Source organism: Tachyglossus aculeatus, chromosome 3 (assembly GCF_015852505.1).
Source record: "Tachyglossus aculeatus isolate mTacAcu1 chromosome 3, mTacAcu1.pri, whole genome shotgun sequence".
NCBI classification, from domain to species: domain Eukaryota; kingdom Metazoa; phylum Chordata; class Mammalia; order Monotremata; family Tachyglossidae; genus Tachyglossus; species Tachyglossus aculeatus.
Genome location: NC_052068.1, coordinates 75,031,353 through 75,054,579, shown reverse-complemented (window position 1 = coordinate 75,054,579; position 23,227 = coordinate 75,031,353). Strand labels below are relative to the sequence as shown.

Genomic DNA, 23,227 nt, shown 5'->3' with positions numbered 1-23,227 from the left:
GTACAGGTACTTAAACTTTTAGACTGTGAGCCCACTGTTGGGTAGGGACTGTCTCTATATGTTGCCAACTTGTACTTCGCAAGCGCTTAGTACAGTGCTCTGCACACAGTAAGCGCTCAATAAATACGATTGATTGATTGATTGATTGTGAGCCTCACGGGGGAGAGGGATGAGACTGTCTTATATCTACCACAGTGCTTAGCACATAGCACTTCAAAAACAATTCTTAATATTGTTAATGGTGTTTAGCCCTTGGTAAGCACTTAAATACCCCAGTTCTTAATATTGCCCAGTGGTTTGTGCTGGGCAATCTCTCATCCCTCCTGGGACACAGTCAATCAATCATATTTATTGAGCGCTTACTGTGTGCAGAGCACTGGACTAAGCGCTTGGGAAGTCCAAGTTGGCAACATATAGAGACAGTCCCTACCCAACAGTCTAAAAAGGGGGCACACAAGGGTGCAACAGGTGATTAGGGGGTGGGTACGGAGGCCCTGGCCTTCTAGACTGTGAGCCCACTGTTGGGTAGGGACTGTCTCTATATGTTGCCAATTTGTACTTCCCAAGCGCTTAGTACAGTGCTCTGCACCTAGTAAGCGCTCAATAAATACGATTGATGATACAGGGCAATGTGTGGCCCTCTGTGCCCAGTTCGCTGCCAGCTGCTCCTCCCAACAGAGGGTGGGTAGAGCCAGTTCGTCTCTTAAAAACAAAAGCAACGACCTTCCCCGGCGGGGAAACGACGGCTCCCGGGATGAAGCGGCGCCTGGTTCCCCAGGCTTCCCCAGAGGGAAAACCCCAGCCCTGTTCCTCAAAAAGGCTCACGCGGTTTGGGGCCGGTTTTTCCATGAAACAAGGGATCGGGCTCCCCTCGCAGTGCCGCCAAAGCAAATCAGATTATTCTCAAATCCACCATTGAAGTCAGGATCTTTGCTACACAGAGGAAGCGACGGGAGCTCTCTGTCACCGGGGAGAGGATTTCCCATAAACATAATTGTTTAGAACAGTGCTTTGCACATAGTAAGCGCTTAATAAATGCCATTATTATATTGTACATATTTACTATTCTATTTGTTAACGATGGGCATTTAGCTTTAATTCTCTTTGTTCCGATTCATTCCATCGTATTTATTGAGCGCTTACTGTGTGCGCTGTACTGACTTGACACTGACTTGTACTGACTTTTAGACTGTGAGCCCACTGTTGGGTAGGGACCGTCTCTATGTGTCGCCAACTTGTACTTCCCAAGCGCTTAGTACAGTGCTCTGCACACAGTAAGCGCTCAATAAATACGATTGATGATGACGATGTTGCCAACTTGTACTTCCCAAGCGCTTAGTACAGTGCTCTGCACACAGTAAGCGCTCAATAAATACGATTGACTGATTGATTGACACCTGTTTTGTTTTCTGTCGCCCCTTCTTGACTGTGAGCCCGTTGTTCGGTAGGGACCGTCTCTATGTACTTCCCAAGCGATTAGTACAGTGCTCTGCACACAGTAAGCGCTCAATAAATACAATTGAATGAATGAATGAATGAATGAATGAATGAACAAACCATCACTGCTGCTGGAAAAAACAACAACTAGCTCAGATAGCTAGTTTTCCCTCTTCCATCGGAAGGAAAATAAGCAGGCCCAGTCCAAGCTCTTGCTGAGGTAGACAGCGGAGCCGTCGACAATCCACCCCTCACGTCTAATCAATGCTCACCCTGTGTGGCATGAGGCTAGAAAGAAGCAGCGTGGCTTGGTGGAAAGAGCACGGACTTAGGGGGTCAGTGGTTGTGGGTTCTAATCCTGGCTCCGTCACCTGTCAGCTGTGTGATCTTGGGCCAGTCACAACTTCTCTGTGCTTCAGTTCCCTCCTCTGCAAAATGGGGATTAAGACTGTGAGCCCCACGTGGGACAACCTGATTACCTTGTATCTACCCCAGCACTTGCGCAGAGTAAGCGCTTAACAAATACCATCATCATCATTATCATTCATGCTATTATTATTATTAGAAAATACGCCCTGCCTTATTTCTCTGGGTGTAATAGAGTGGGCAAGAGAGTCTCCCCTCATGAGTCCTGGGTATAATATCACCTTCAGCAGGTATGTCTTCAAATCAAAGGACAACTCTATCACCAGGATAGAAGCAACCATGTCAATATTTATTCTCATCATTGGTCAACGTAATTAGAGTATTAATAAAACCGATTATGCCCCAGTGCTTGGGCAGAAGAGTATCAATTTGGGTACAAAGTTAATCACTATTCAATCTGTTTATAACCTAAAAAACGGACATCATAGTTAAATCGTAACATGGGTATATGTATTCCCTTATATTAAGAACATTGGAAAAATTTCACGTCTAGTGTTTCTGGGCTCCGAAGCGTGATTTTGGATTTGTTTCAGACGAGAATCAAAAGCCATCTCATTTTATGTATCAGCTTCTACTTCAATTTTCTGGTTTAAAAACAATAATCTAAAATTTAAGTGATGTGGCCTGGAAGAAAGGGCACAGAATTGGGAGTCGGGAAACTCAAATCTCAGTTCTGCATTGGCCTACTCTCTGATTCTGGGCAACTGACCTCTCGGCATCAGTTTTCTCATCTATTAAACAGGGATAAAAATAGATTATGAGCCCTGTGTGGGGCAGGCATGGGATGTGATCTTATAACCTGTATCTCCCTGAGTGCTTAGCACATAATAAACACTTAAATACAGCATGGCTCAATGGAAAGAGCATGGGCTTGGGAGTCAGAGGTCATGGGTTCAAATCCCAGCTCCGCCAATTGTCCACTGTGTGACTTTGGGCAAGTCACTTCACTTCTCTGGACCTCAGTTACTTCATCTGTAAAATGGGGATTAAGACTGTGAGCCCCACGTGGGACAACCTGATCACTTTGTATCCTCCCCAGCGCTTAGAACAGTGCTTTGCACATAGTAAGCGCTTAACAAATGCCATCATTATTATTATTATTAATTGGGAGGAATACCAATACCAAGCCTCCAAACCATTAAATTTGGTCAACTTGGACTTTCTATAAGATTGCCACTTGTCAGCTGGGTGACTTTGGGCCAGTCACTTCACTTCTCCGTGCCTCAGTTACCTCATCAGTAAAATGGGGATTAAGACTGTGAGCCCCCCACGTGGGACAACCTGATCGCCTTGTAGCCTCCCCAGCACTTAGAACAGTGCTTTGCACATAGTAAGTGCTCAATAAATGCCATTATTATTATTATTATTATTATTAGAGCGCTGCACACAATAAGCATTCAAATACGATTGATTCTAATATACAGCCTTTCCACTCCCAGATTCCAGTTTGTCTTCTAGATCGATCTGAGTTTTCCCAACAACCAATCATAGCGAGTTAAAGAAAAATTAAGGGGAAAAGGTTCCATTAGTACTAATAGCCTGGGAACCAATGAAAAAAAAAAATACCAATGTATCGACCACTGTTTGACACACTAAGGCTCAGGTGCCATTTACTTAATCTGTGTCCCAACCAATTCTTCGCTTCTTTTTCCCCATCCAGAGAATCACACAATGATGTGAGCCCGTCTCTCTATGTTGCCGACTTGTACTTCCCAAACGCTTAGTACAGTGTTCTGCACCCAGTAAGCGCTCAATAAATGTGATTAATAGGTCCTGAGCGCTTACTGTGCGTGTAGCACTGCTCTAAACGTTCTCTTTGCTGTTGGAGGGGAGGACGGCAGGAGCAGAGAAAAGGGGCAGGGAGAGGAGAGGCATGAGGGAAGATGCTCATCATCATCAATCGTATTTATTGAGCGCTTACTATGTGCAGAGCACTGTACTAAGCGCTTGGGAAGTACAAATTGGCAACATATAGAGACAGTCCCTACCCAACAGTGGGCTCGCAGCCTAAAAGGGGGAGACAGAGAACAAAACCAAACATGCTCAGAGATCCAAATTAGGGTTTTCGTAATGTTCAACACTCGACTGCCTGACGGACTCCGTAAATAACCTCAACATTGCATGCCACCACAGGCCACCATGTCTCTCCCATGGCCTGCATTCAGTCGGCCTTTAGGACCTCACAAGAGGTCACAACCTGTGTCGCGTCAATGAATGAGCCATCTCTGAAAGTAAGCTTGATCCCCACCCTGCTTAGGGAGTTAATGAACCCTTCCGTGCGACAAGATGACCGCATCCTCACTTGCTTAGTTGTAGGCGGCCCTGGGGCCCAGGAGAGGTTGATTCTCTTGGAAGGAGGAACCGGCCTATTGTCAGAGGGGCAAGATAAGGCGCGATAGGGGCCGACGCTTAGGTTTGGGTCGCAAAGAGTGGCCGGCGTCTGTATTCGGATCACAACGAGGCGGTTAAATCATCGGGGCGTCGTTGGAAAGGCATCGGGGTCTTCCCAAGTCTTCCCCGGTGTGACACGACCCCCTCCCAGCTCAGCCTCGGAGGAGCGTGGGAATGGCTGGAATACCCTCCTATCTCGAGCCGGCTCTTCTTCCCATGTGCCTTGATAATGCAGCGTGAAGGACTTCCACCGCAAAGTCTACATCTTGCTTAGTGATGCACATTGGGGGCTTGACCCGAAACGTCTGCAGAGAGAGAGAGAGATCAGAAAAAAGGAATGGGTATTGATGGGGGGGCCCTAAGATTTTCCCCCTTACACAATTTAGGAATCAAGAGGCTGGTAGAGGCCTGGCAGCCCCTAATACGGGGATAAGGCTGGGGACTGGAGTAACTAAATTCCTTGGAAAGGGAACACAATCCGGTGCCTCTTTCCTTCTTGCTCAGTAACTCCATAAAGCACGCCCTCTTAATAATAATAATAATTTGTTAAGCACTTACTATGTGCCAAGCACTGTTCTAAGCGCTGAGGGGGAATAGGAGGTAATCAGGTTGTCCCAAGCGGGGCTCAGTCTTAATCCCCATTTTACAGATGAGGTAACAGGCGCAGAGACGTGAAGTGATTTGCCCAAAGTCACACAGCTGACAAGCGGCAGAGCTGGGATTAGACTGTCTCTATATGCTGCCAACTTGTACTTCCCAAGCGCTTAGTCCAGTGCTCTGCACACAGTAAGCGCTCGAATGAATGAATGAATGAACCCATGACCTCTGCCTCCCAAGCCCGGGCTCTTTCCACTGAGCCACGCTGCTTCTCTAAAGACGGTATTTGTTAAGCGCTTACTAAGTGTGAAGCACTGTTCTAAGCGCTGGGGGGATACAAGGTGATCAGGTTGTCCCACGTGGGGCTCCCAGTCTTAATCCCCATTTTACAGATGAGGTAACAGGCACAGAGAAGTTAAGTGGCTTGCCCAAGATCACACAGCCGACAAGTGGCGGAGCCGGGATTCGAACCCATGACCGCTGACTCCCAAGCCCGGGCTCTTTCCACTGAGCCACGATGCTTCGCTAGACATTGGCACTACACAGCTAACAAGTGGCGGAGCCGGGATTCGAACCCATGACCTCTGACTCCCAAGCCCGGGCTCTTTCCACTGAGCCACGCTGCGGCCAGCGGACTGTCCTTGACGTTTTCTGAATGCTGCTGGGGAAAACAGCACCGGCCTTTGCCATAAAACAAACGTGACCGCACGAGGGGACCGTCTCTATATGCTGCCGATTTGTCCTTCCCAAGCGCTTAGTACAGTGCTCTGCACACAGTAAGCGCTCAATAAATGCGATTGATTGAATGATTGGTTGAGGGACGAGTGATCGGGATTATCTTTCCCTCACTGGCCTTTTTAGCGACACACGAGTAAGCTGCATTGTCGGTAAGCGCTCAATAAGCTCCTTTCCATCCCCACAGCACCTGTATATATGTGTGTATGTTTGTACATATTTATTACTTTATTTATTTTACTTGTACATATCTATTCTATTTATTTTATTTTGTTAATATGTTTGGTTTTCTTCTCTGTCTCCCCCTTCTAGACTGTGAGCCCACTGTTGGGTAGGGACCATCTCTATATGTTGCCAACTTGGACTTCCCAAGCGCTTAGTACAGTGCTCTGCACTCAGTAAGCGCTCAATAAATACAATTGATTGATTGATTGATTGCTACGTGCTTGGGAAGTATAAATTGGCAACATATAGAGACAGTCCCTACCCAACAACAGGCCCACAGTCTAGAAGGGGGAGACAGACAACGAAACAAAACATGTTTGTCAGGTGTCAAGTCCTCAGAATAAATAGAATTCAAGCTAAATGTACATCATTAACAAAATAAATAGAATAGTAAATATGTACAACTAAAATAAATGGAGTAATAAATCTGTACAAACATATATACAGGTGCTGTGGGGAGGGGAAGGAGGTGGGGATGGGGAGGAGGAGAGGAAAAAAGGGGGCTCAGTCTGGGAAGGCCTCTTGGAGGAGGTGAGCTCTCAGTAGGGATTTGAAGGGAGGAAGAGAGCTAGCTTGGTGGAGGGAGGGCATTCCGGGCCAAGGGGAGGACGTGGGCCGGGGGTCGACGGCGGGACAGGCGAGAATCATCATCATCAATCTTCAATCGTATTTATTGAGCGCTTACTATATGCAGAGCACTGTACTAAGCTCTTAGAATGAGGCCCAGTGAGGAGGTTAGTGGCAGAGAAGCGGAGGGTGCGGGCTGGGCTGGAGAAGGAGAGAAGGGAGGTGAGGTCTTCTTCCTCCTCCCGTCCCAGCCATCGGAATGGGGATGAGGACAGATTGGAGTAGGATGGGGACACAGCTGCAGCACGAAGCCACCTCTTCCCATTCCTGGCCAGGGTAGGGAGTTAGATTTCCAAGCTGGGAATGGGAAAGGGGAGGGGGTGGGAGGGGCAAGAGAGCAATGCCGGGGCCACTGACCACAATGGCTGTTGCTAAGATCCAAGTTCAAAAAGCAAAACAGTTCTGGAGGGGGTTGGTGAGTAGGTGGCGGGGGTTAAGGAATTCACAGTATAATTGTGCGTGGCCCAGTGGAAAGAGCACGGGCTTGGGAGTCAGAGGTCCTGGGTTCAAATCCCGGCTCTGCCAGTCGTCAGCTGTGTGACTTTGGGCAAGTCACGTCACTTCTCTGTGCCTCAGCTACCTCATCTGTAAAATGGGGATGAAGACTGTGAGCTCCACGTGGGACAACCTCATCACTTTGAATCCTCCCCAGCACTTAGAACAGTGCTTTGCACATAGCAAGCGCTTAACAAATGCCATCATTATTATTATCTGTAGGAAATAGCCATTATGCTCACCACAGCTGGTCCTGGAACAGAACCTAATTAGGGAAGCCTATAGGAAAATGTAGCCCATGATACAGCCGCAATTTGGAGGATCACAATAAACTGGCTATGTCTTGGAGTACATCTGTATTCCCCCAGGTGCTTACTACTACTAATAATAATAATGATAATGATGGCATTTGTTAAGCACTTACTATGTGCAAAGCACTGTTCTAAGCGCTGGGGAGGATACAAGGTGATCGGGTTGTCCAACGTGGGGCTCACAGTCTTAATCCCCATTTTCCAGAGGAGGTAACTGAGGCCCAGAGAAGTTAAGTGACTTGCCCAAAGTCACACAGCTGATAATCGGTGGAGTCGGGATTTGAAACCACGACCTCAGATTCCCAAGCTCGGGCTCTTCCTACAGTGCTCCACTCTCAGTAACTGCTCAAAAATAGGACTGAGTTCCGGAGGCTGGAATTTTTAATCCCTGAGCGGACCTGTGAACAATATATATATGGGGGGATTGCCACAAATAAAAACCCCAGCAAGTGGGACCTTTTAAATAGCATACCGTAGTGGGAAAAGGAAAGTTTCCATACCTGACCATAGAGTCCCCCTTTGCCAATTAGAAGTCCCATGTTTTTGCAGTCATCATGGATTGCGTTCATTTCTTTAGCTGGAAGAGGCTGGCGACTCTCCTGGAAGAGATTGAGAAAATTAAAATTCAAATATTTGACCGTTCTAGATCCAAGAAAATATAAATAGATATTTTATACTTTTTGGTAAATGAATAGAAAGCATTTAACTCCAGAGTTAAATTTTAGGTTTAGTATTTCATTTATTTTCCTATAGGCCATGTGAAAGGGTGGGCTGAACAGTCGAATCTGTGGAAAGTCAGATGAGGTAATTGCATCCAAGAAAAAGAATGATTCTGTGTTTAACTTGGAGACCCGGAGCTTGAAAGAGAAGACTGTTGAAAAGTCCCAGGGTATAGAACACCCTCAAAAGGTCCACGTGAGCACAAGCTTTAAATCATCTTAAATCATCTTAAATCATCTGGAGGACTGAGTGAGAAGCAAAGATCCTCACCTGAAAAATTGGGTTCCTTATTTGTAAAGTGGGTTTCAATTCTGTTCTCACTCTAACTTAGACTGTAAGCCCCACTTGGGACAGGGCGTGCGTCCAACCTGATTAACTTGTATCTACCCCAGGCTTAGAACAATGCTTGGCATTCAATTCAGTCATTTTTATTGAGTGCTTACTGTGTGTGGAGCACTGTACTCAACACTAGTGAGAGTAAAAGACCTCCTCCAGGAGGCCTTCCCAGACTGAGCCCCTTCCTTCCTCTCCCCCTCGTCCCCCTCTCCATCCCCCCATCTTACCTCCTTCCCTTCCCCACAGCACCTGTATATACGCATATATGTTTGTACATATTTATTACTCTATTTATTTATTTATTTTACTTGTACATATCTATTCTGTTTATTTTATTTTGTTAGTATGTTTGGTTTTGTTCTCTGTCTCCCCCTTTTAGACTGTGAGCCCACTGTTGGGTAGGGACTGTATCTATATGTTGCCAATTTGTACTTCCCAAGCGCTTAGTACAGTGCTCTGCACATAGTAAGCGCTCAATAAATACGATTGATGATGATGATGAAGCTTTCCCACCTCTCCATTCATTCATTCAATCGTATTTATTGAGCGCTTACTGTGTGCGGAGCACTGCACTAAGTGCTTGGGAAGTACAAGTCGGCAACATCTAGAGACGGTCCCTACCCGACAGCGGGCTCACAGTCTAGAAGGGGGAGACAGACAACAAAACAAAACATATCAACAAAATAAAATAAATAGAATAAAATAGAATAAAAACCCAAACCAGTCAATTAGTGGCATTTATTGAGCACTTATTCATTCACTCGTATTTATTGAGCGCTTACTGTGTGCAAAGCGCTGTACTTGAGTACTTGGTAAAGGACGAACACCCTCAAAAGGTCCACGTGGGCACAAGCTTTCCCACCTCTCTAAAACCCAAACCAGTCAATTAGTGGCATTTATTGAGCACTTACTCATTCACTCGTATTTATGGAGCGCTTACTGTGTGCAAAGTGCTGTACTTAAGTGCTTGGTAAAGTATGAACACAGCTTTCCCACCTCTTTAAAACCCAAACCAGTCAATTAGTGGCATTTATTGAGCACTTATTCATTCACTCGTATTTATTGAGTGCTTACTGTGTGCAAAGCGCTGTACTTAATCAATCAATCGTATTTATTGAGCGCTTACTATGTGCAGAGCACTGTACTAAGCGCTTGGGAAGTACAAATTGGCAACACATAGAGACGGTCCCTACCCAACAGTGGGCTCACAGTCTAAAAGGGGGAGACAGAGAACAAAACCAAACATACCAACAAAATAAAATAAATAGGATAGAAATGTACAAGTAAAATAAATAAATAAATGAATAGAGTAAGAAATATGTACAACCATATATACATATATACAGGTGCTGTGGGGAAGGGAAGGAGGTAAGATGGGGGGATGGAGAGGGGGACGAGGGGGAGAGGAAGGAAGGGGCTCAGTCTGGGAAGTACAAATTGGCAACATATACAGTCCCTACCCAACAGTGGACTCACAGTCTAAAAGGGGGAGACAGAGAACAAAACCAAACATACTAACAAAATAAAATAAATAGAATAGATATGTACAAATAAAATAAATAAATAAATAGAGTCAAAAATATGTAGTGCACTGAACCACGTGCTTGGGAGAGTGCGATATAACAGGAGTCGGTAGACGCATTAAGTGCTCGGTAAAGTATGAACACCCTCGAAAGGTCCACTTGGGCACAAGCTTTCCCACCTCTTTAAAACCCAAACCAGTCCATCAGTGGCATTTAACGAGCGCTTATTCATTCACTCGTATTATTTATTTATTGAACCCTAGGTCACGGGTTCAAATCCCGGCTCCGCCAATTGCCAGCTGTGTGACTTTGGGCAAGTCGCTTAACTATCTGGGCCTCAGTTACCTCATCTGTAAAATGGGGATTAAGACTGTGAGCCCCCCGTGGGACAACCTGATCACCTTGTAACCTTCCCAGTGCTTAGAACAGTGCTTTGCACATAGTAAGCGCTTAATAAATGCCATTATTATTATTATTATTATTATTATTATTGAGCGCTTACTGTGTGCAAAGCGCTATACTTAAGTGCTTGGTAAAGTACGAACACCCTCAAAAGATCCACCTGGGCACACGCTTTCCCACCTCTTTAAAACCCAAACCGGTCCAACAGTGGCATTTAACGAGCGCTTATTCATTCACTCGTATTTACTGAGCGCTTACTGTGTGCAAAGCGCTGTACTTAAGTACAATACAACAGAATTGGAAGATGTGATCCCTGCCCACAAGAAGCTTACAATCTGCAGGGGAAGACAGACATCATGCTAAGTTTCAGATGGGGGAAATGGTTGAGCATCAGGATTTGTAGATAAACGCTTTGGGGCTGGGGAGAGTATCGAACTGCTTATGGTTTGCAAAGCCCAGTATGTAGTCAACGCAAAGAGGAGGGCAGATGGGGGGAAGTAAGGGGCTTAATCTAGGATGGTCTCCTGGAGGATTTGTGATTTTAGGATGGTTTTTGAAGGCGGGGAGAGTGGTGGACTGGGACACGAAGAAAGGGAAATATTCTCCCTGGCCTTAGGGAGAATATGTGCAGGAGGTGATCATCATCATCATCAATCGTATTTATTGAGTGCTTACTGTGTGCAGAGCACTGTACTGAGCGCTTGGGAAGTACAAATTGGCAACATATAGAGGCAGTCCCTGCCCAACAGTGGGCTCACAGGCTAAAAGGGGGAGACAGAGAACAAAACCATACTAACAAAATAAAATAGAATAGATATGTACAAGTAAAATAGAGTAATAAATATGTACAAACATATATACAGGTGCTGTGGGGAAGGGAAGGAGGTAAGATGGGGGGGATGGAGAGGGGGACGAGGGGGAGAGGAAGGAAGGGGCTCAGTCTGGGAAGGCCTCCTGGAGGAGGTGAGCTCTCAGCAGGGCCCTGAAGGGAGGAAGAGAGCTAAGGAGGTCAGTGGCAAGACGGAGGTACATAGAGTAGGTTGGCATGAGAAGCAGCGTGGCTCAGTGGAAAGAGCCCGGGCTTGGGAGTCAGAGGTCATGGGTTCAAATCCCGGCTCCGCCACTTGTCAGCTGTGTGACTTTGGGCAAGTCACTTCACTTCTCTGCGCCTCAGTTACCTCATCTGGAAAATGGGGATTAAGACTGTGAGCGCTACGTGGGACAACCTGATCACCTTGTAACCTCCTCAGTGCTTAGAACCGTGCTTTGCACATAGTAAGCGCTTAATAAATGCCATTTTTATTACTATTATTCTAGGATGGAGTGTACGGATAGGGCTGTAGTAGGAGGTTATTTTTTTTTAATGGTATTTGTTAAGCGCTTACTATGTACCAGGCATTGTTCTGGATGGAAGCAAGCTAATCAGGTAGATCACAGTCCCTCTCCCACATGGGGCCCACAGCCTAAGTACTGAATCCCCATTTTACCGTTGAGGAAACTGAGGCACAGAGAAGTGAAGTGACTTGCCCAAGGTCACACTGCAGACAAGTGGCAGAGCTGGAATGAGAAACAGCATGGCCTATTCATTCATTCCATCTTATTTATTGAGCGCTTACTGTGCGCAGAGCACTGTACTAAGAGTTTGGGAAGTAAAAGTCGGCAACATATAGAGACGGTCCCTACCCAACAACGGGCTCACAAGAATAGAGAACGAGGAGTCAGATGACCTGGGTTCTAATCCCTCCTCTGCCATTTGCCTTCTGTGTGGCCTTAGGAAACTCGAAAACGTCTCTGTGCCTCAGTTACCTTATCTATGAAGTGTAAAAATCCCCCTCCCTCTGATTTAGACTGTGAACCCCGCGAGGAAAAGGGACCGCATCCAACCTGATTACCTTGTATCTACTCCGGCCCTTAGCACAGTACTTGACACACAGTAAACACTTCAATATCAAATTATTATCAATTATAATAATAATAATACACTGTACTACTGGTTAAACACAAATATGCCAAGCACTGTGCTACGTGCTGGGTTAGATATGCTATAAAATCAGGCTCAGTCTCTGTCATTCCTGGACCTCACAGTTAAAGGGGAGGGAGAAGAGGCAGCGTGGCTCAGTGGAAAGCGCCCGGGCTTGGGAGTCAGAGGTCATGGGTTCGAATCCCGACTCTGCCACATGTCTGCTGTGTGACCTTGGGCAAGTCACTTAACTTCTCTGAGCCTCAGTTACCCCATCTGTAAAATGGGGATGATGACTGTGAGCCCCACGTGGGACAATCTGATCACCTCGTATCCCCCCCAGCGCTTAGAACGGTGCTCTGCCCAGAGTAAGCGCTTAACAAATGCCATCATCATTATTATTATTATTGAGGCATTTAATCTCTATTTTCCAGGGGAGGAAACCAAAGTACAGAAAAGTTGAGTGACTTGTCCAAGGTCACTCAGCAGGCAAGTGGCAGAACCAGCTCTAGAAGCTGGGCCTCATCACTCCCAGGCTTGAGCTCTTTCCACGAGGCCAGTTCAGATAATTGACCCTGACTTCCTATTGACAAGGAAGCCTATTTTCTCCGATGGCTGCTGCCCGACTCCTCCCGTGGAGAGAGGACCCCAGCCTGGGCTACTCACCTTATCCGTCACCATTTCCACCCCTACCATGAGGCCTTTGCCACGAACGTCTCCAACAATCTCAAATTTATCCCGCAGCTTAGCGAGCTCCAAGAGCAGATACGTTCCCACTTCTTCACTGTTTTTCTGCAGGCCGTCTTCTTCGATAGCCTGGTCGAAACGGATGAGATCATGAGGGGCATGACAGGATGTAGATACGAAAAAAAAAAAAGCCAGACAAATTCAGAAAGGTAGGGTTAACTACTGGTCATTTAAAAGTGTCTAACAGTCCATCTCTGTCTCCCCAAATGGACATACCTGCTGATAAAATAGCTCTTTCAGCAAGTCCATCTCTCAGCACAAATGTTCTACTCCTTGAAAATGCCTATAAATATTGCATTTATATTTAGTTTATGTCAGTGGCTTTATTGAAGGAGCTTAAGGATGTGGTTGGCAGTCAAGCAACGAAACAATTACGACCTTATTTGTAATGACTGTTTCCAAAAGCTGCTCTGTCTAGACCCTGCTAGAACCGAAGCTACGGTCATGGTCAGTTTGGAAAAGGCTACTATGTTACAGATGTTACAAGTAATCTGCTCTAATTTTAGTATCGCCAGCTTCCACTGCGCTGTAGAGAAAAACCACCAAATAATAATAATAATAATGATGGTATTTGTTAAGCGCTCACTATGCGCAAAGCACTGTTCTAAGTGCAGGGGGATACAAGGTGATGAGATTGTCCCACGTGGGGCTCACAGTTTTAATCCTCATTTTACAGATGAGGTAACTGAGGCACAGAGAAGTTAAGTGACTTGCCCAAGGTCACACAGCTGACAAGGAGCCGGCATTCGAACCCATGACCTCTGACTCCCAAGCCCAGGCTCTTTCCACTGAACCACACTGCTTCTCTAAATACAAATAGTGTCATATCTTACCATGTGAATTTTAAAGTCCTGCTATTTCAGTTAGCTTTCTTATTAATCAGCGAAATTTATCGAGCAACTACTCACCCTCTCACATGGTTTTAGCTAACACCCCTATTCAGACGACTCCCAAATACATCTCTGTAGCTCTGACCTCTCATCTGACTTTCAATCTCGTGCCTCCAAGACATCTCCAGCCGGCATGTCAAACTCAACACACCTAAAACTCATCTTTTCCCTCAAACCTACCCCTCTGCCTGACTTTCCCCATCTCCATGGACGTGACCACCACCTTCCTCCCTGTCCCAGAAGCTTGCAGCCTCGTTGTCGTCCTCGATTCTTTTTTAATCATCATCATCATCATCATCAATTGTATTTATTGAGCGCTTACTGTGTGCAGAGCACTGTACTAAGCGCTTGGGAAGTACAAATTGGCAACATATAGAGACAGTCCCTACCCAACAGTGGGCTCACAGTCTAAAAGAATTTTAATCGTTTAACTCTCTCATTGTCCAATCAGTGGTCTTTATTGGACACTTACTGCCTGCAAAATATTGTATTAAGCACTTGGGAGAGTACCACACATTAGTCGGTAGACATTCCCAGTCCACAGAATCCTGCAGGTTCTTCCTGTACAACAATCTCCTAGGTCCATTCTCTCCACTGAATCTTTTACCGAGCTTTGGTCTTGTCACAACGAGACAATTGCATATTTTAAATTCTTCGCTGATCTCCTAGCCTCCAAGCTAACTCACATGCTGCCACGTGGATCATCTTTCCCCTGAAGCATCACTTAGCCCACATCTCTCCTCAAAACTCTCCGCTTACTTCCTGTGCCTCTCAACCTCAAAAAAAGCTCCTTAAATCAACCACAAGGTTCTCCATCATCTGCTCCCTTCACTATTTCCCAAGTCACCTTAATTCCTCCCAAACTAACTTTATAATTGCAACTTACTCTTCATTTTCCTTCCCACGACTTCTCACTCATGCTGTTCCCTCAGCTGGAACTCCCTCCCTCAGCCCATTAGCCGGACTAGAGCTCGCCCGCATTCAAATCCCACCTTCTCCAAGAAGTTTCCCCCGATTAAGTTCTCAGAATCCTGGTCCCTTTAAACTACTCTAGCAATTCTGAATTTATTTAGACCCTCCTCGGCACCCAGGCATTTTTTCATCCACCTCATTTTTGACCTTTCTAGTTGTACATTTTTTATGCTGGCCTCCCCTCAGAGTAAAAGTTCTTTGTGAAATGAGAGTGTCTCACTTTGTTATTCTATCCTTTCTAACCACCTAGCGCTTTGCACTGCACCAAGTGGTGGTGGCATTTAGTGAGCACCCAACAAGGAGGTCACTGAGGATGGCAGAAAGTGACGATTCAGGGGAGAGAAGGGTCAAAAACCAGATTTTACTTCTGAGGCAAGTCACATCTCAGTAATATAGCAAGTTGGACAACTTTGTATGCCATCAAAGTTACGTCCCCCTCTCCATCCCCCCGATCTTACCTCCTTCCCTTCCCCACAGCACCTGTTTATATGTATATATGTTTGTACATATTTGTTACTCTATTTATTTTACTTGTGCATATCTATTCTATTTATTTTATTTTGTTAGTATGTTTGGTTTTGTTCTCTGTCTCCCCCTTTTAGACTGTGAGCCCACTGTTGGGTAGGGACTGTCTCTATATGTTGCCAACTTGTACTTCCCAAGTGCTTAGTACAGTGCTCTGCACACTGTAAGTGCTCAATAAATACGATTGATGATGATGATGATGATCAAAATTTGGTATTAAGATTCCTGTTGACCCTATACTCTATCTCCCAAAGAACTTGCTCATCTCCTTGACTTGGTTTTCCTCTTTGTCTACCCGTGCATTGCTGGACTGTGTGAATGCATGTATGTATGTATAATAATAATAATAAATTGGGGTATTTGTTAAGCACTTACTATGTGCCAGGCACTGTACTAAGCACAAGGGTGGGTACCGGAAAACTGGGTTGAACACAGTGCCTATCCCAAATGAGGCTCACAGTCTCCCCATTTTACATACTGGGTAACTGCGGCATAGAGAAGTGAAGTGGCTTGCCCAAGGCCACACAAAAGACAAATGATGGAGTTAGGATTAGAACCCACGACCTTCTAACTCCCAAGCCCATGCTCTATCCACTAAGCCAGGTATTGACTAGACAACACAATTTGGTGACAGACCAACGAAAGTCTTCAGGTGAAGGGTTTCCCTGAGGAAGACTAGTACACAACCTTGGTTTTCTTTGGGCTTATTATCGGTCCTTAGCACTGTGCTGACTCTCAGAAGCAGTTTTTAATCATCGCATATCTCCCTGAGTTTAGGTGAGTGCTATGACGACTGTTGGAGACCTGTCTCAAGGACTTAGAAGAGCTTTCTGGTTGTTTGGAAAAGTATTTGGATATCAGATTTCAAATCCCTTATTGCATCTTCAAGTGGGGAAAGACAACACAAGCCAGCCAGGATTGGACCATTCCTATAGCCAGGTTTTACCTCAGTGAGGAGGAAAAAGGATCAGATTGGGCCACCTTCAGCAGCCAGGCCGCTGTGAAATAACAAGCTCAGAATCTGGATTATTTTCCTCTGGAAAGTCAATTTTGTTTGGTGGCTGCCTTAAGTCAGCTCTGTCAGTGGTCTTCAGTGCTTTTATAAGTTCTATAAGTTCATGGCAGAGGTGTTGGAGGCCCTTTCTGAATTTCTCTATCAGTCACGCTGCTTAGGTGTTGTTCTGAATTTTGGGCTGAAGCCACATTGTGTCTCAGGGAGGGCAAGGTTAAGATTCTTCAGTGGTCTATCCAGAAGGACTTGGGCTATGGTTTTTACCAGCAATAGAGTGAGATATCACAAAAATTTCCAGTCTGCTCACTCACCTTTTTTGGCTAATAAAGGGATATGTAGAATTCAGCTGTACTAGTTTGTTTTCCTTCTCCCTATGATATTTGTTAAGCACTTACTTTATGCCAGGTACTGGACTAAGCTCTAGGGTAGATACAAGATAATCAGGTTGGACACAGTCCCTGTTCCAGTTGGGGCTCGTAGTCTTATCCCCATTTTACAGATGAGGGAACCGAAGCCTAGAAGTCAAGTGACTTGCCTAAGGTCACAAAGCAGACAAGTGGCAGAGCCAGAATTGGAACCCAGGTCCTTTCGACTCCCAGTCCCATGCTCTATCCAGTTAGTGATCTCTAAGCAAGCTGCTGAATTGAAACGACACTCTTTACTGATCCCCCTTCCTTCAGATTTGAAAACAAGATAGGGAATGCAATCATTTTAAGCAGCAAGTAGAAGCCACTCGGCCGCTATAAACATTTCAAGCTCCCAGAACAGTTCGCTTGTTAAAATCATGGTTTAGGCTGGGTGGACAGAGCCTTAATCATATACTGTGACCAACAGATTTATAGAGATGGGCTTTTTAGGAAAGTCACTACACTTACATCCAAGACCGCAGATCCAATGGCACAAGCCATAGGGTTCCCCCCAAAGGTGTTGAAATGAAGTTGACTTTTAGCCAAGGAATTGGCAATCTCTAAAGGAAAACAAGAGAATATTAACTGACAGAATGGACAACTTTCCCCTTTACTCTCCCAGGCTCCAGGGAAACATTTTGCACATTTAGCTCTTCTGTAACTTGGGGCTTGGGTTCTTGAAGAACCCTACACTTAGAAAAATCCAAGTTGTAGCAACGTCTTACCTAACGTGTGTCCGGCCGATCATTTCTTCCTAGATGACTCCATGCTATCTCCAGTTAGACACACTCTGTCAGAAGGCCACCTCCCTAATCCCATCATCATTCTTGATCCACAAGTCATGAAAACATGCTGTTTATATACAGCCTACTGATATAATAAATGTACACTTTTTATTGTACTTCCCCCAAGCGCTTAGTACAGTGCTTTGTGCACAGTAAGCATTCAATATGATTGAATAAGTACTATTTTAAAAATAATTCCAGGCACTCCACTGATTTAAGGGACACCAAGGAGAGAAAAAAAAAACTAAGGTTTTTTAAATTTTTTTTTAAACAGCATTCAAGCACATACTATGTGCCAATCACTGTATTAAGCATCAGGCAGACACAAGATAATCAGGTTGGACACAATCCCTGTTCTACATATGGCTCATAGTCTTAATCCCCACTGACCTCGGGCAAGTCACTTCACTTTTCTGTGCTTCACACAGCAGACAAGTGGCAGAACCAGGATTAGAACCCAGATCCTTTGACTCCTGGGCCCATGCTTCTTCTACTAAGAACAGTTGTCCTCCATGCTTGGCAATGAGGACTTTGAGATCCGGTATCCTTTTGTGTATGTCTACTAGAGTTATAAAATCCATGTCTTTTGCCTAAAAGCACCTTCAGTCTGAACCACCTTCAGAGGGAGAGATTGATGTCGCTTTCTGAAGAGGAAGAACCTGAGGTCAAATACACGGAGCTACTTGGTCTAGTGGAAAGAGCATGGGCCTGGTTCTAATCTCGGCTTTTCCGCTCATCTGTTGCGTGACCTTAGGGAAGTCACTTCTCTGTGCCTCAGTTACCTCACCTGTAAAATAGGGATTAAATCTTCCTCTCTCCTACATAGACTGTGATCCTGTCATTGGACAGGGACTGTGTCCAACGTGATTAACTTGTATCCACCCCAATGCTTGGCACATAGTGATAAGTACCATAAGGAAAAGAGTAAAAAATAAGCAACCCCCTAAGGTTCAGGTAAGCAAGATGGTGGGGCTCTTGGGTAAGCCGTCACTTGAGGGCTGATAAAAATAATGATGGTATTTGTTAAGCGCTTACTATGTGCCAAGACTGCTCTAAGCGCTGGGGTAGATGCAAGGTAATCAGGTTGTCCCACGTGGGGCTCATAGTCTTAATCCCCATTTTACAGATGAGGTAACTGAGGCACAGAGAAGTGAAGTGGCTTGCCCAGTGTCACACAGCTGACGAGTGGCAGAGCCGGGATTAGAACCCATGACCTCTGATTCCCAAGCCCATGCTCTTTCCACTGAGCCACGCTGCTTCTCAAGGGAAAATGGCAGATCGGTCACTCAACCAGTGGCATTTATAGCGTGCTTACTGTGTGCAGAGCACTGCACTAAGCTCTTGGGCTAGGACAATACAAGAGAGTAGGCGGAAAACAAACCTGTCGTGGTCACGACGGCCCCCATGGGAAAGCCATTCCCTATCCCCTTGGCCATGGTGACGATGTCGGGGAGGACGTCGTGGGTCTGGAACCCCCAAAAGTGGCTCCCCATTCTCCCAAACCCCGTCTGCACCTGTCAGGGGCAAAAACACAAACCACATCTGAGTCATGAAGGCCTTTTTTTTTAAGGTATTTGTTAAGCGCTTACTAAATGCCAGGCACTGTACTAAGCACTGGGGTAGATACAAGCTAATCAGGTTGAACACCATTCATGTCCCTCATAAGGCTCACAGTCTTAATCCCCATTTTATAGACGAGGAAACTGTGGCAGAGAGAAGTTAAGGGACTCGCCCGAGGTTGCATAACAGATGAGGGGCAGAGCCGGGATTAGAACCCAGGTCCTTCTGAGTCCCAGGCCCGTGCCATAGCTACAAGGTCATGCCGCTGCTCTGCCTCCCAACTGGGGTGTGTGGGGCTAGCTCAAATACTCATTTGGCCTTAGGGTACTACCCGGGCATCCCCATTCCATGACCGGAGAGGGGTTCCCATCCCCACAGCTTTTTGGGAAGAGAGAATAGTGGAAGCCAGCTGACCCTCCCCATCTCTACTTCCCCTCCTGGGAGTTGGGAATGGGGGCCGGGGGGAATTCTCCCCCTTTCAGACTGTGAGCCCACTGTTGGGTAGGGACTGTCTCTGTATGTTGCCAACTTGTACTTCCCAAGCGCTTAGTACAGTGCTCTGCACACAGTAAGCGCTCAATAAATACGATTGATGATGAATAACAAAGCACAGCTCCAATGTCCCTCTGCCAACAGTACATGGCTCTCTGTCCAGGGTGAGTATCCCTCCGAGGTCTCCTCCTTCTCCGATCTTGGAGCCTGGAAGAACTACTTGGGGAATGGGGTGGTTGAGGAGTCAGGTAGGTTCCCTCTTGTCCTAGTCAGCCTTGAAACCCCTTTCTTTTCCTTTAGACCCAGGCGCCTGGTAAGAGCACAAAGATACCCCTCTGAGTGCCAATCCTGGCCCCTGCCAGGGGTACAGAGCCAGTTTGAGGCTTGTTGTACCCCCGGCAGGCTCTAGATCTGGGCTTTTCTCTACCTACTGGGCTCCAAGGCCAGGAAATCAACCAGTGGTATTTACTGAGCACTTACTATGTGCCGGGCACTGAACTAAGCACTTGGGAGAGTACGGAAGAGTTAGCAGACCAAATGTCTGCCCTTAAGTCTGGTAGAGGGCAGAGATGTGAAAATAAATTCTAGGCAGGAGAGGCCAGCTGGGAGGAAGGAGGGTTACATACAGCTCCACTGACCATCTAGGGAGTCTTCCACCCTCTGGTGCTCCCGCCTCAAAATGGAATTTTGTCATCTTTGTCACTACTTTCACTTAGCCAGGAACCGAATCAGCGGAAATTCTCAAACCCTCGTTTTAGCCCATAAATCCACCCCATCTCGACCAGAGCTACGAGGAACTGGTCAAATTTATTTTGGCTCCTAATCCTTCCACGATCTAGTAGCTGATCAAGGTGTTTCTGAGTGGGAAGACAGACGACAGGAGGGGTACAGTGCTAAGCGCTTAATACAGCGCTCTGCACAAAGTAAGTGCTCAATAATTACGATCGAATGAATGGTCAGGGAGAGAGAAGCCAAGAGTTCGGATAATGTTCTGCTCCATCCCCATGTCAATGCTAAGAATTCCCATCAGCTCCCACACCCATCAGAGAAGTCAAGAAGAGATCTCGGCACTCACTTCATCCGAAATGCAAATTCCTCCCTGCTCCCGTGCCATCTGGTAGGCTGACTTCAGGAATCCCTTGGGATACTGAACGGCCCCATTTACTCCCTGGAGGAGGCAGGAATACACAATCAATCAATGGTATTTACGGAGGGCTGTGTGCAGAGCACTGAACTGAGTGCTTGGAAGAGTACAGTACAGCAGAGTATGTAGACGTGTTCCCTGCCCACGGTGAGCTTATGGTCTACAGGGATCTCTCAGAGGGTATTACCAGAGGAGACTGGTTATTTCCCACCTCTAGAAGACATATCTGTCTGTCGAGTGGAGGAATGGCCTCAGTGGGCAAGGACCAGGATGGGGAAGACACAGGAGAAGGGTGAGGGAAGGGCGCATGAGGGAGCCCCCAAACAGCCAGTGAGGCATGATCATTGCTAACTGGAAACTTTCCCTACCTTCCTTCTCCTGCAGCTCCATGATGACCTTCCCCCACAGCTCTGGCACCTCCAATCAATCAGTGGTATTTATTGAGCCCTTACTATATGCAGAGCACTATACTAAGCACTTGGAAGAGTGCAGAGTTGGTATACACACTCCTTGTCCACAATTAGTTAGAGCCACTGCCTCCAAGACTAGGCTCCTCCATGGTAACCCCTATATAACTCTACATAAACCCTACATAATCAATCAATCGTATTTATTGAGTGCTTACTGTGTGCAGAGCACTGTACGAAGCGCTTGGGAAGTACAAGTTGGCAACACATAGAGACAGTCCCTACCCAACAGTGGGCTCACGGTCTAAAAGGGGGAAGGCATAAGGCATGTGTGGATGTGGGGAGAGGGGGCCTAAAGGTAGCATCTTTAGATGCTTCTAGACTGTGAGCCCGCTGTTGGGTAGGGACCATCTCTATATGTTGCCAACTTGTACTTCCCAAGCACTTAGTACAGTGCTCTGCACACAGTAAGCGCTCAATAAATACGATTGAATGAATCTTAGCAGCATCAGAACCAAGTGGAACCCTAGAACCACAAAAATAAAAGCCTCTATGTCACAGCCTGCTGTGTCTAGTAGACAGAGAAGAGACAGGCCTTTCCCGAAGCTCTCATCTAGCGGCGAGGACTCTTTTTTACAGGTTAGATTTACTTGAAGTATCGAAAAAGAAATCCCATTAAGCATTTATCCATCTGGTATGTATCTCTGGAAGGTGGTAACTTAAGAATATGATCATTAATCAGTACACTTACACTGCAAAGGAGCTGAGAGTGTTCAAATGCCCACCTGAATTGGTTCAGCAATAAATCCAGCTATTTTCCTTGGTAAACAAGCTTTCAGAGTCTCTTGGAACTGCTCGATGTACCGATCTCGGGCTTGACAGCAGTCTGGGTCAGGAAAATTAAAACAGATGTTTTGTGGCAAAAGAATAGCATCCATTAAAAAAGTGAAAAGTACTAGAAGCAACACAGGATTGCCCAGGGCTGAGCAATCTATAAAGAAGACCACCAGATTCTGGAGTGAGTCATCTGAACCAGGATGTTCTGTTCGGAAGATCAAAAGTGCAGCTATGAAGGTCACCAAAAGGCAGACAAACCACTTTGTCTTTTCCATTTTAGGAAGAACCGTGAGGAGGGTGAAAGTCGGGGGAGAGGGATGGAAGGGAGTTCGGAGCCCTTTAGGCGTGACCGGTGAGTCCGTCATTTGCCCGGACTCGAAGGACTTCATCATCATCATCATCAATCATATTTATTGAGTGCTTACTATGTGCAGAGCACTGTACTAAGTGCTTGGGAAGTACAAATTGGCAACGTATAGAGACAGTCCCTACCCAACAGTGGGCTCACAGTCTAAAAGACTTAAGAGGAACATGTTCCAGGCTCTCAAAAGAAATGATTTCCAGTGACTCAGAAACCATACACTCACCCGTCACGGCGCTGCAATGCCTGTGGCTTAACCAATCACGGGAGAAATGAGATCAAGGTGGGGAGTGAGACACAGACACACGGCCCAGTGAGAGAAGAGGAAGGAAGTGTAATAATAATAATAATGATGGTATTTGTTAAGCGCTTACTACGTGCCAAGCACTGTACTAAGCGCTGGGGTGGATACAAGGTAATCAGGTTGTCCCAAGTGGGGCTTACAGACTTAATCCCCATTTTACATCATCATCATCAATTGTATTTATTGAGCGCTTACTATGTGCAGAGCACTGTACTAAGCGCTTGGGAAGTACAAATTGGCAACGTATAGAGACAGTCCCTACCCAACAGTGGGCTCACAGTCTGATTTTACAGATGAGGGAACTGAGGCACAGAGAAGTTAAGTGGCTTGCCCAAGGCCACACAGCGGACAAGTGGTGGAGGCGGGATTAGAACCCACGTCCTCTGACTCCCAAGCCCGTCCACTAAGGCATGCTGCACTTAAAAGTGTAGTTTGTCCTTGGTCACTTTTCCCTGTTCCTTGGCTAGCGGGACTGGGAGGTTGGATGACAATAAGGAGAGAAAGGGGAGGGATAGGACCCCGGGATCAGGCTTCAAGTGGAGACCACCATTACCGTGTCCCAAGGTTTGCAGGAGGGGGTGAATGAGATACGGTGAATA

General features: G+C 46.1%; 1 protein-coding gene across 1 annotated transcript in view; it reads right to left on the bottom strand.

The window, feature by feature from the left end:
* Positions 1 to 3,832: 3,832 nt before the first annotated feature.
* The window catches only part of AGXT2 (alanine--glyoxylate aminotransferase 2), a 48,797-nt gene continuing 29,402 nt past the window's right edge, over positions 3,833 to 23,227 (bottom strand). The window contains exons 8-14 of the mRNA XM_038743941.1: positions 21,912 to 22,012; positions 20,651 to 20,743; positions 18,905 to 19,037; positions 17,207 to 17,298; positions 12,852 to 13,001; positions 7,745 to 7,843; positions 3,833 to 4,559 (exon numbers count right to left, since the gene is read on the bottom strand). Coding sequence (XP_038599869.1) covers positions 4,446 to 4,559; positions 7,745 to 7,843; positions 12,852 to 13,001; positions 17,207 to 17,298; positions 18,905 to 19,037; positions 20,651 to 20,743; positions 21,912 to 22,012 — 782 coding nt within the window. The 3' untranslated portion in view covers positions 3,833 to 4,445. The remainder of the gene's footprint in view (positions 4,560 to 7,744; positions 7,844 to 12,851; positions 13,002 to 17,206; positions 17,299 to 18,904; positions 19,038 to 20,650; positions 20,744 to 21,911; positions 22,013 to 23,227) is intronic.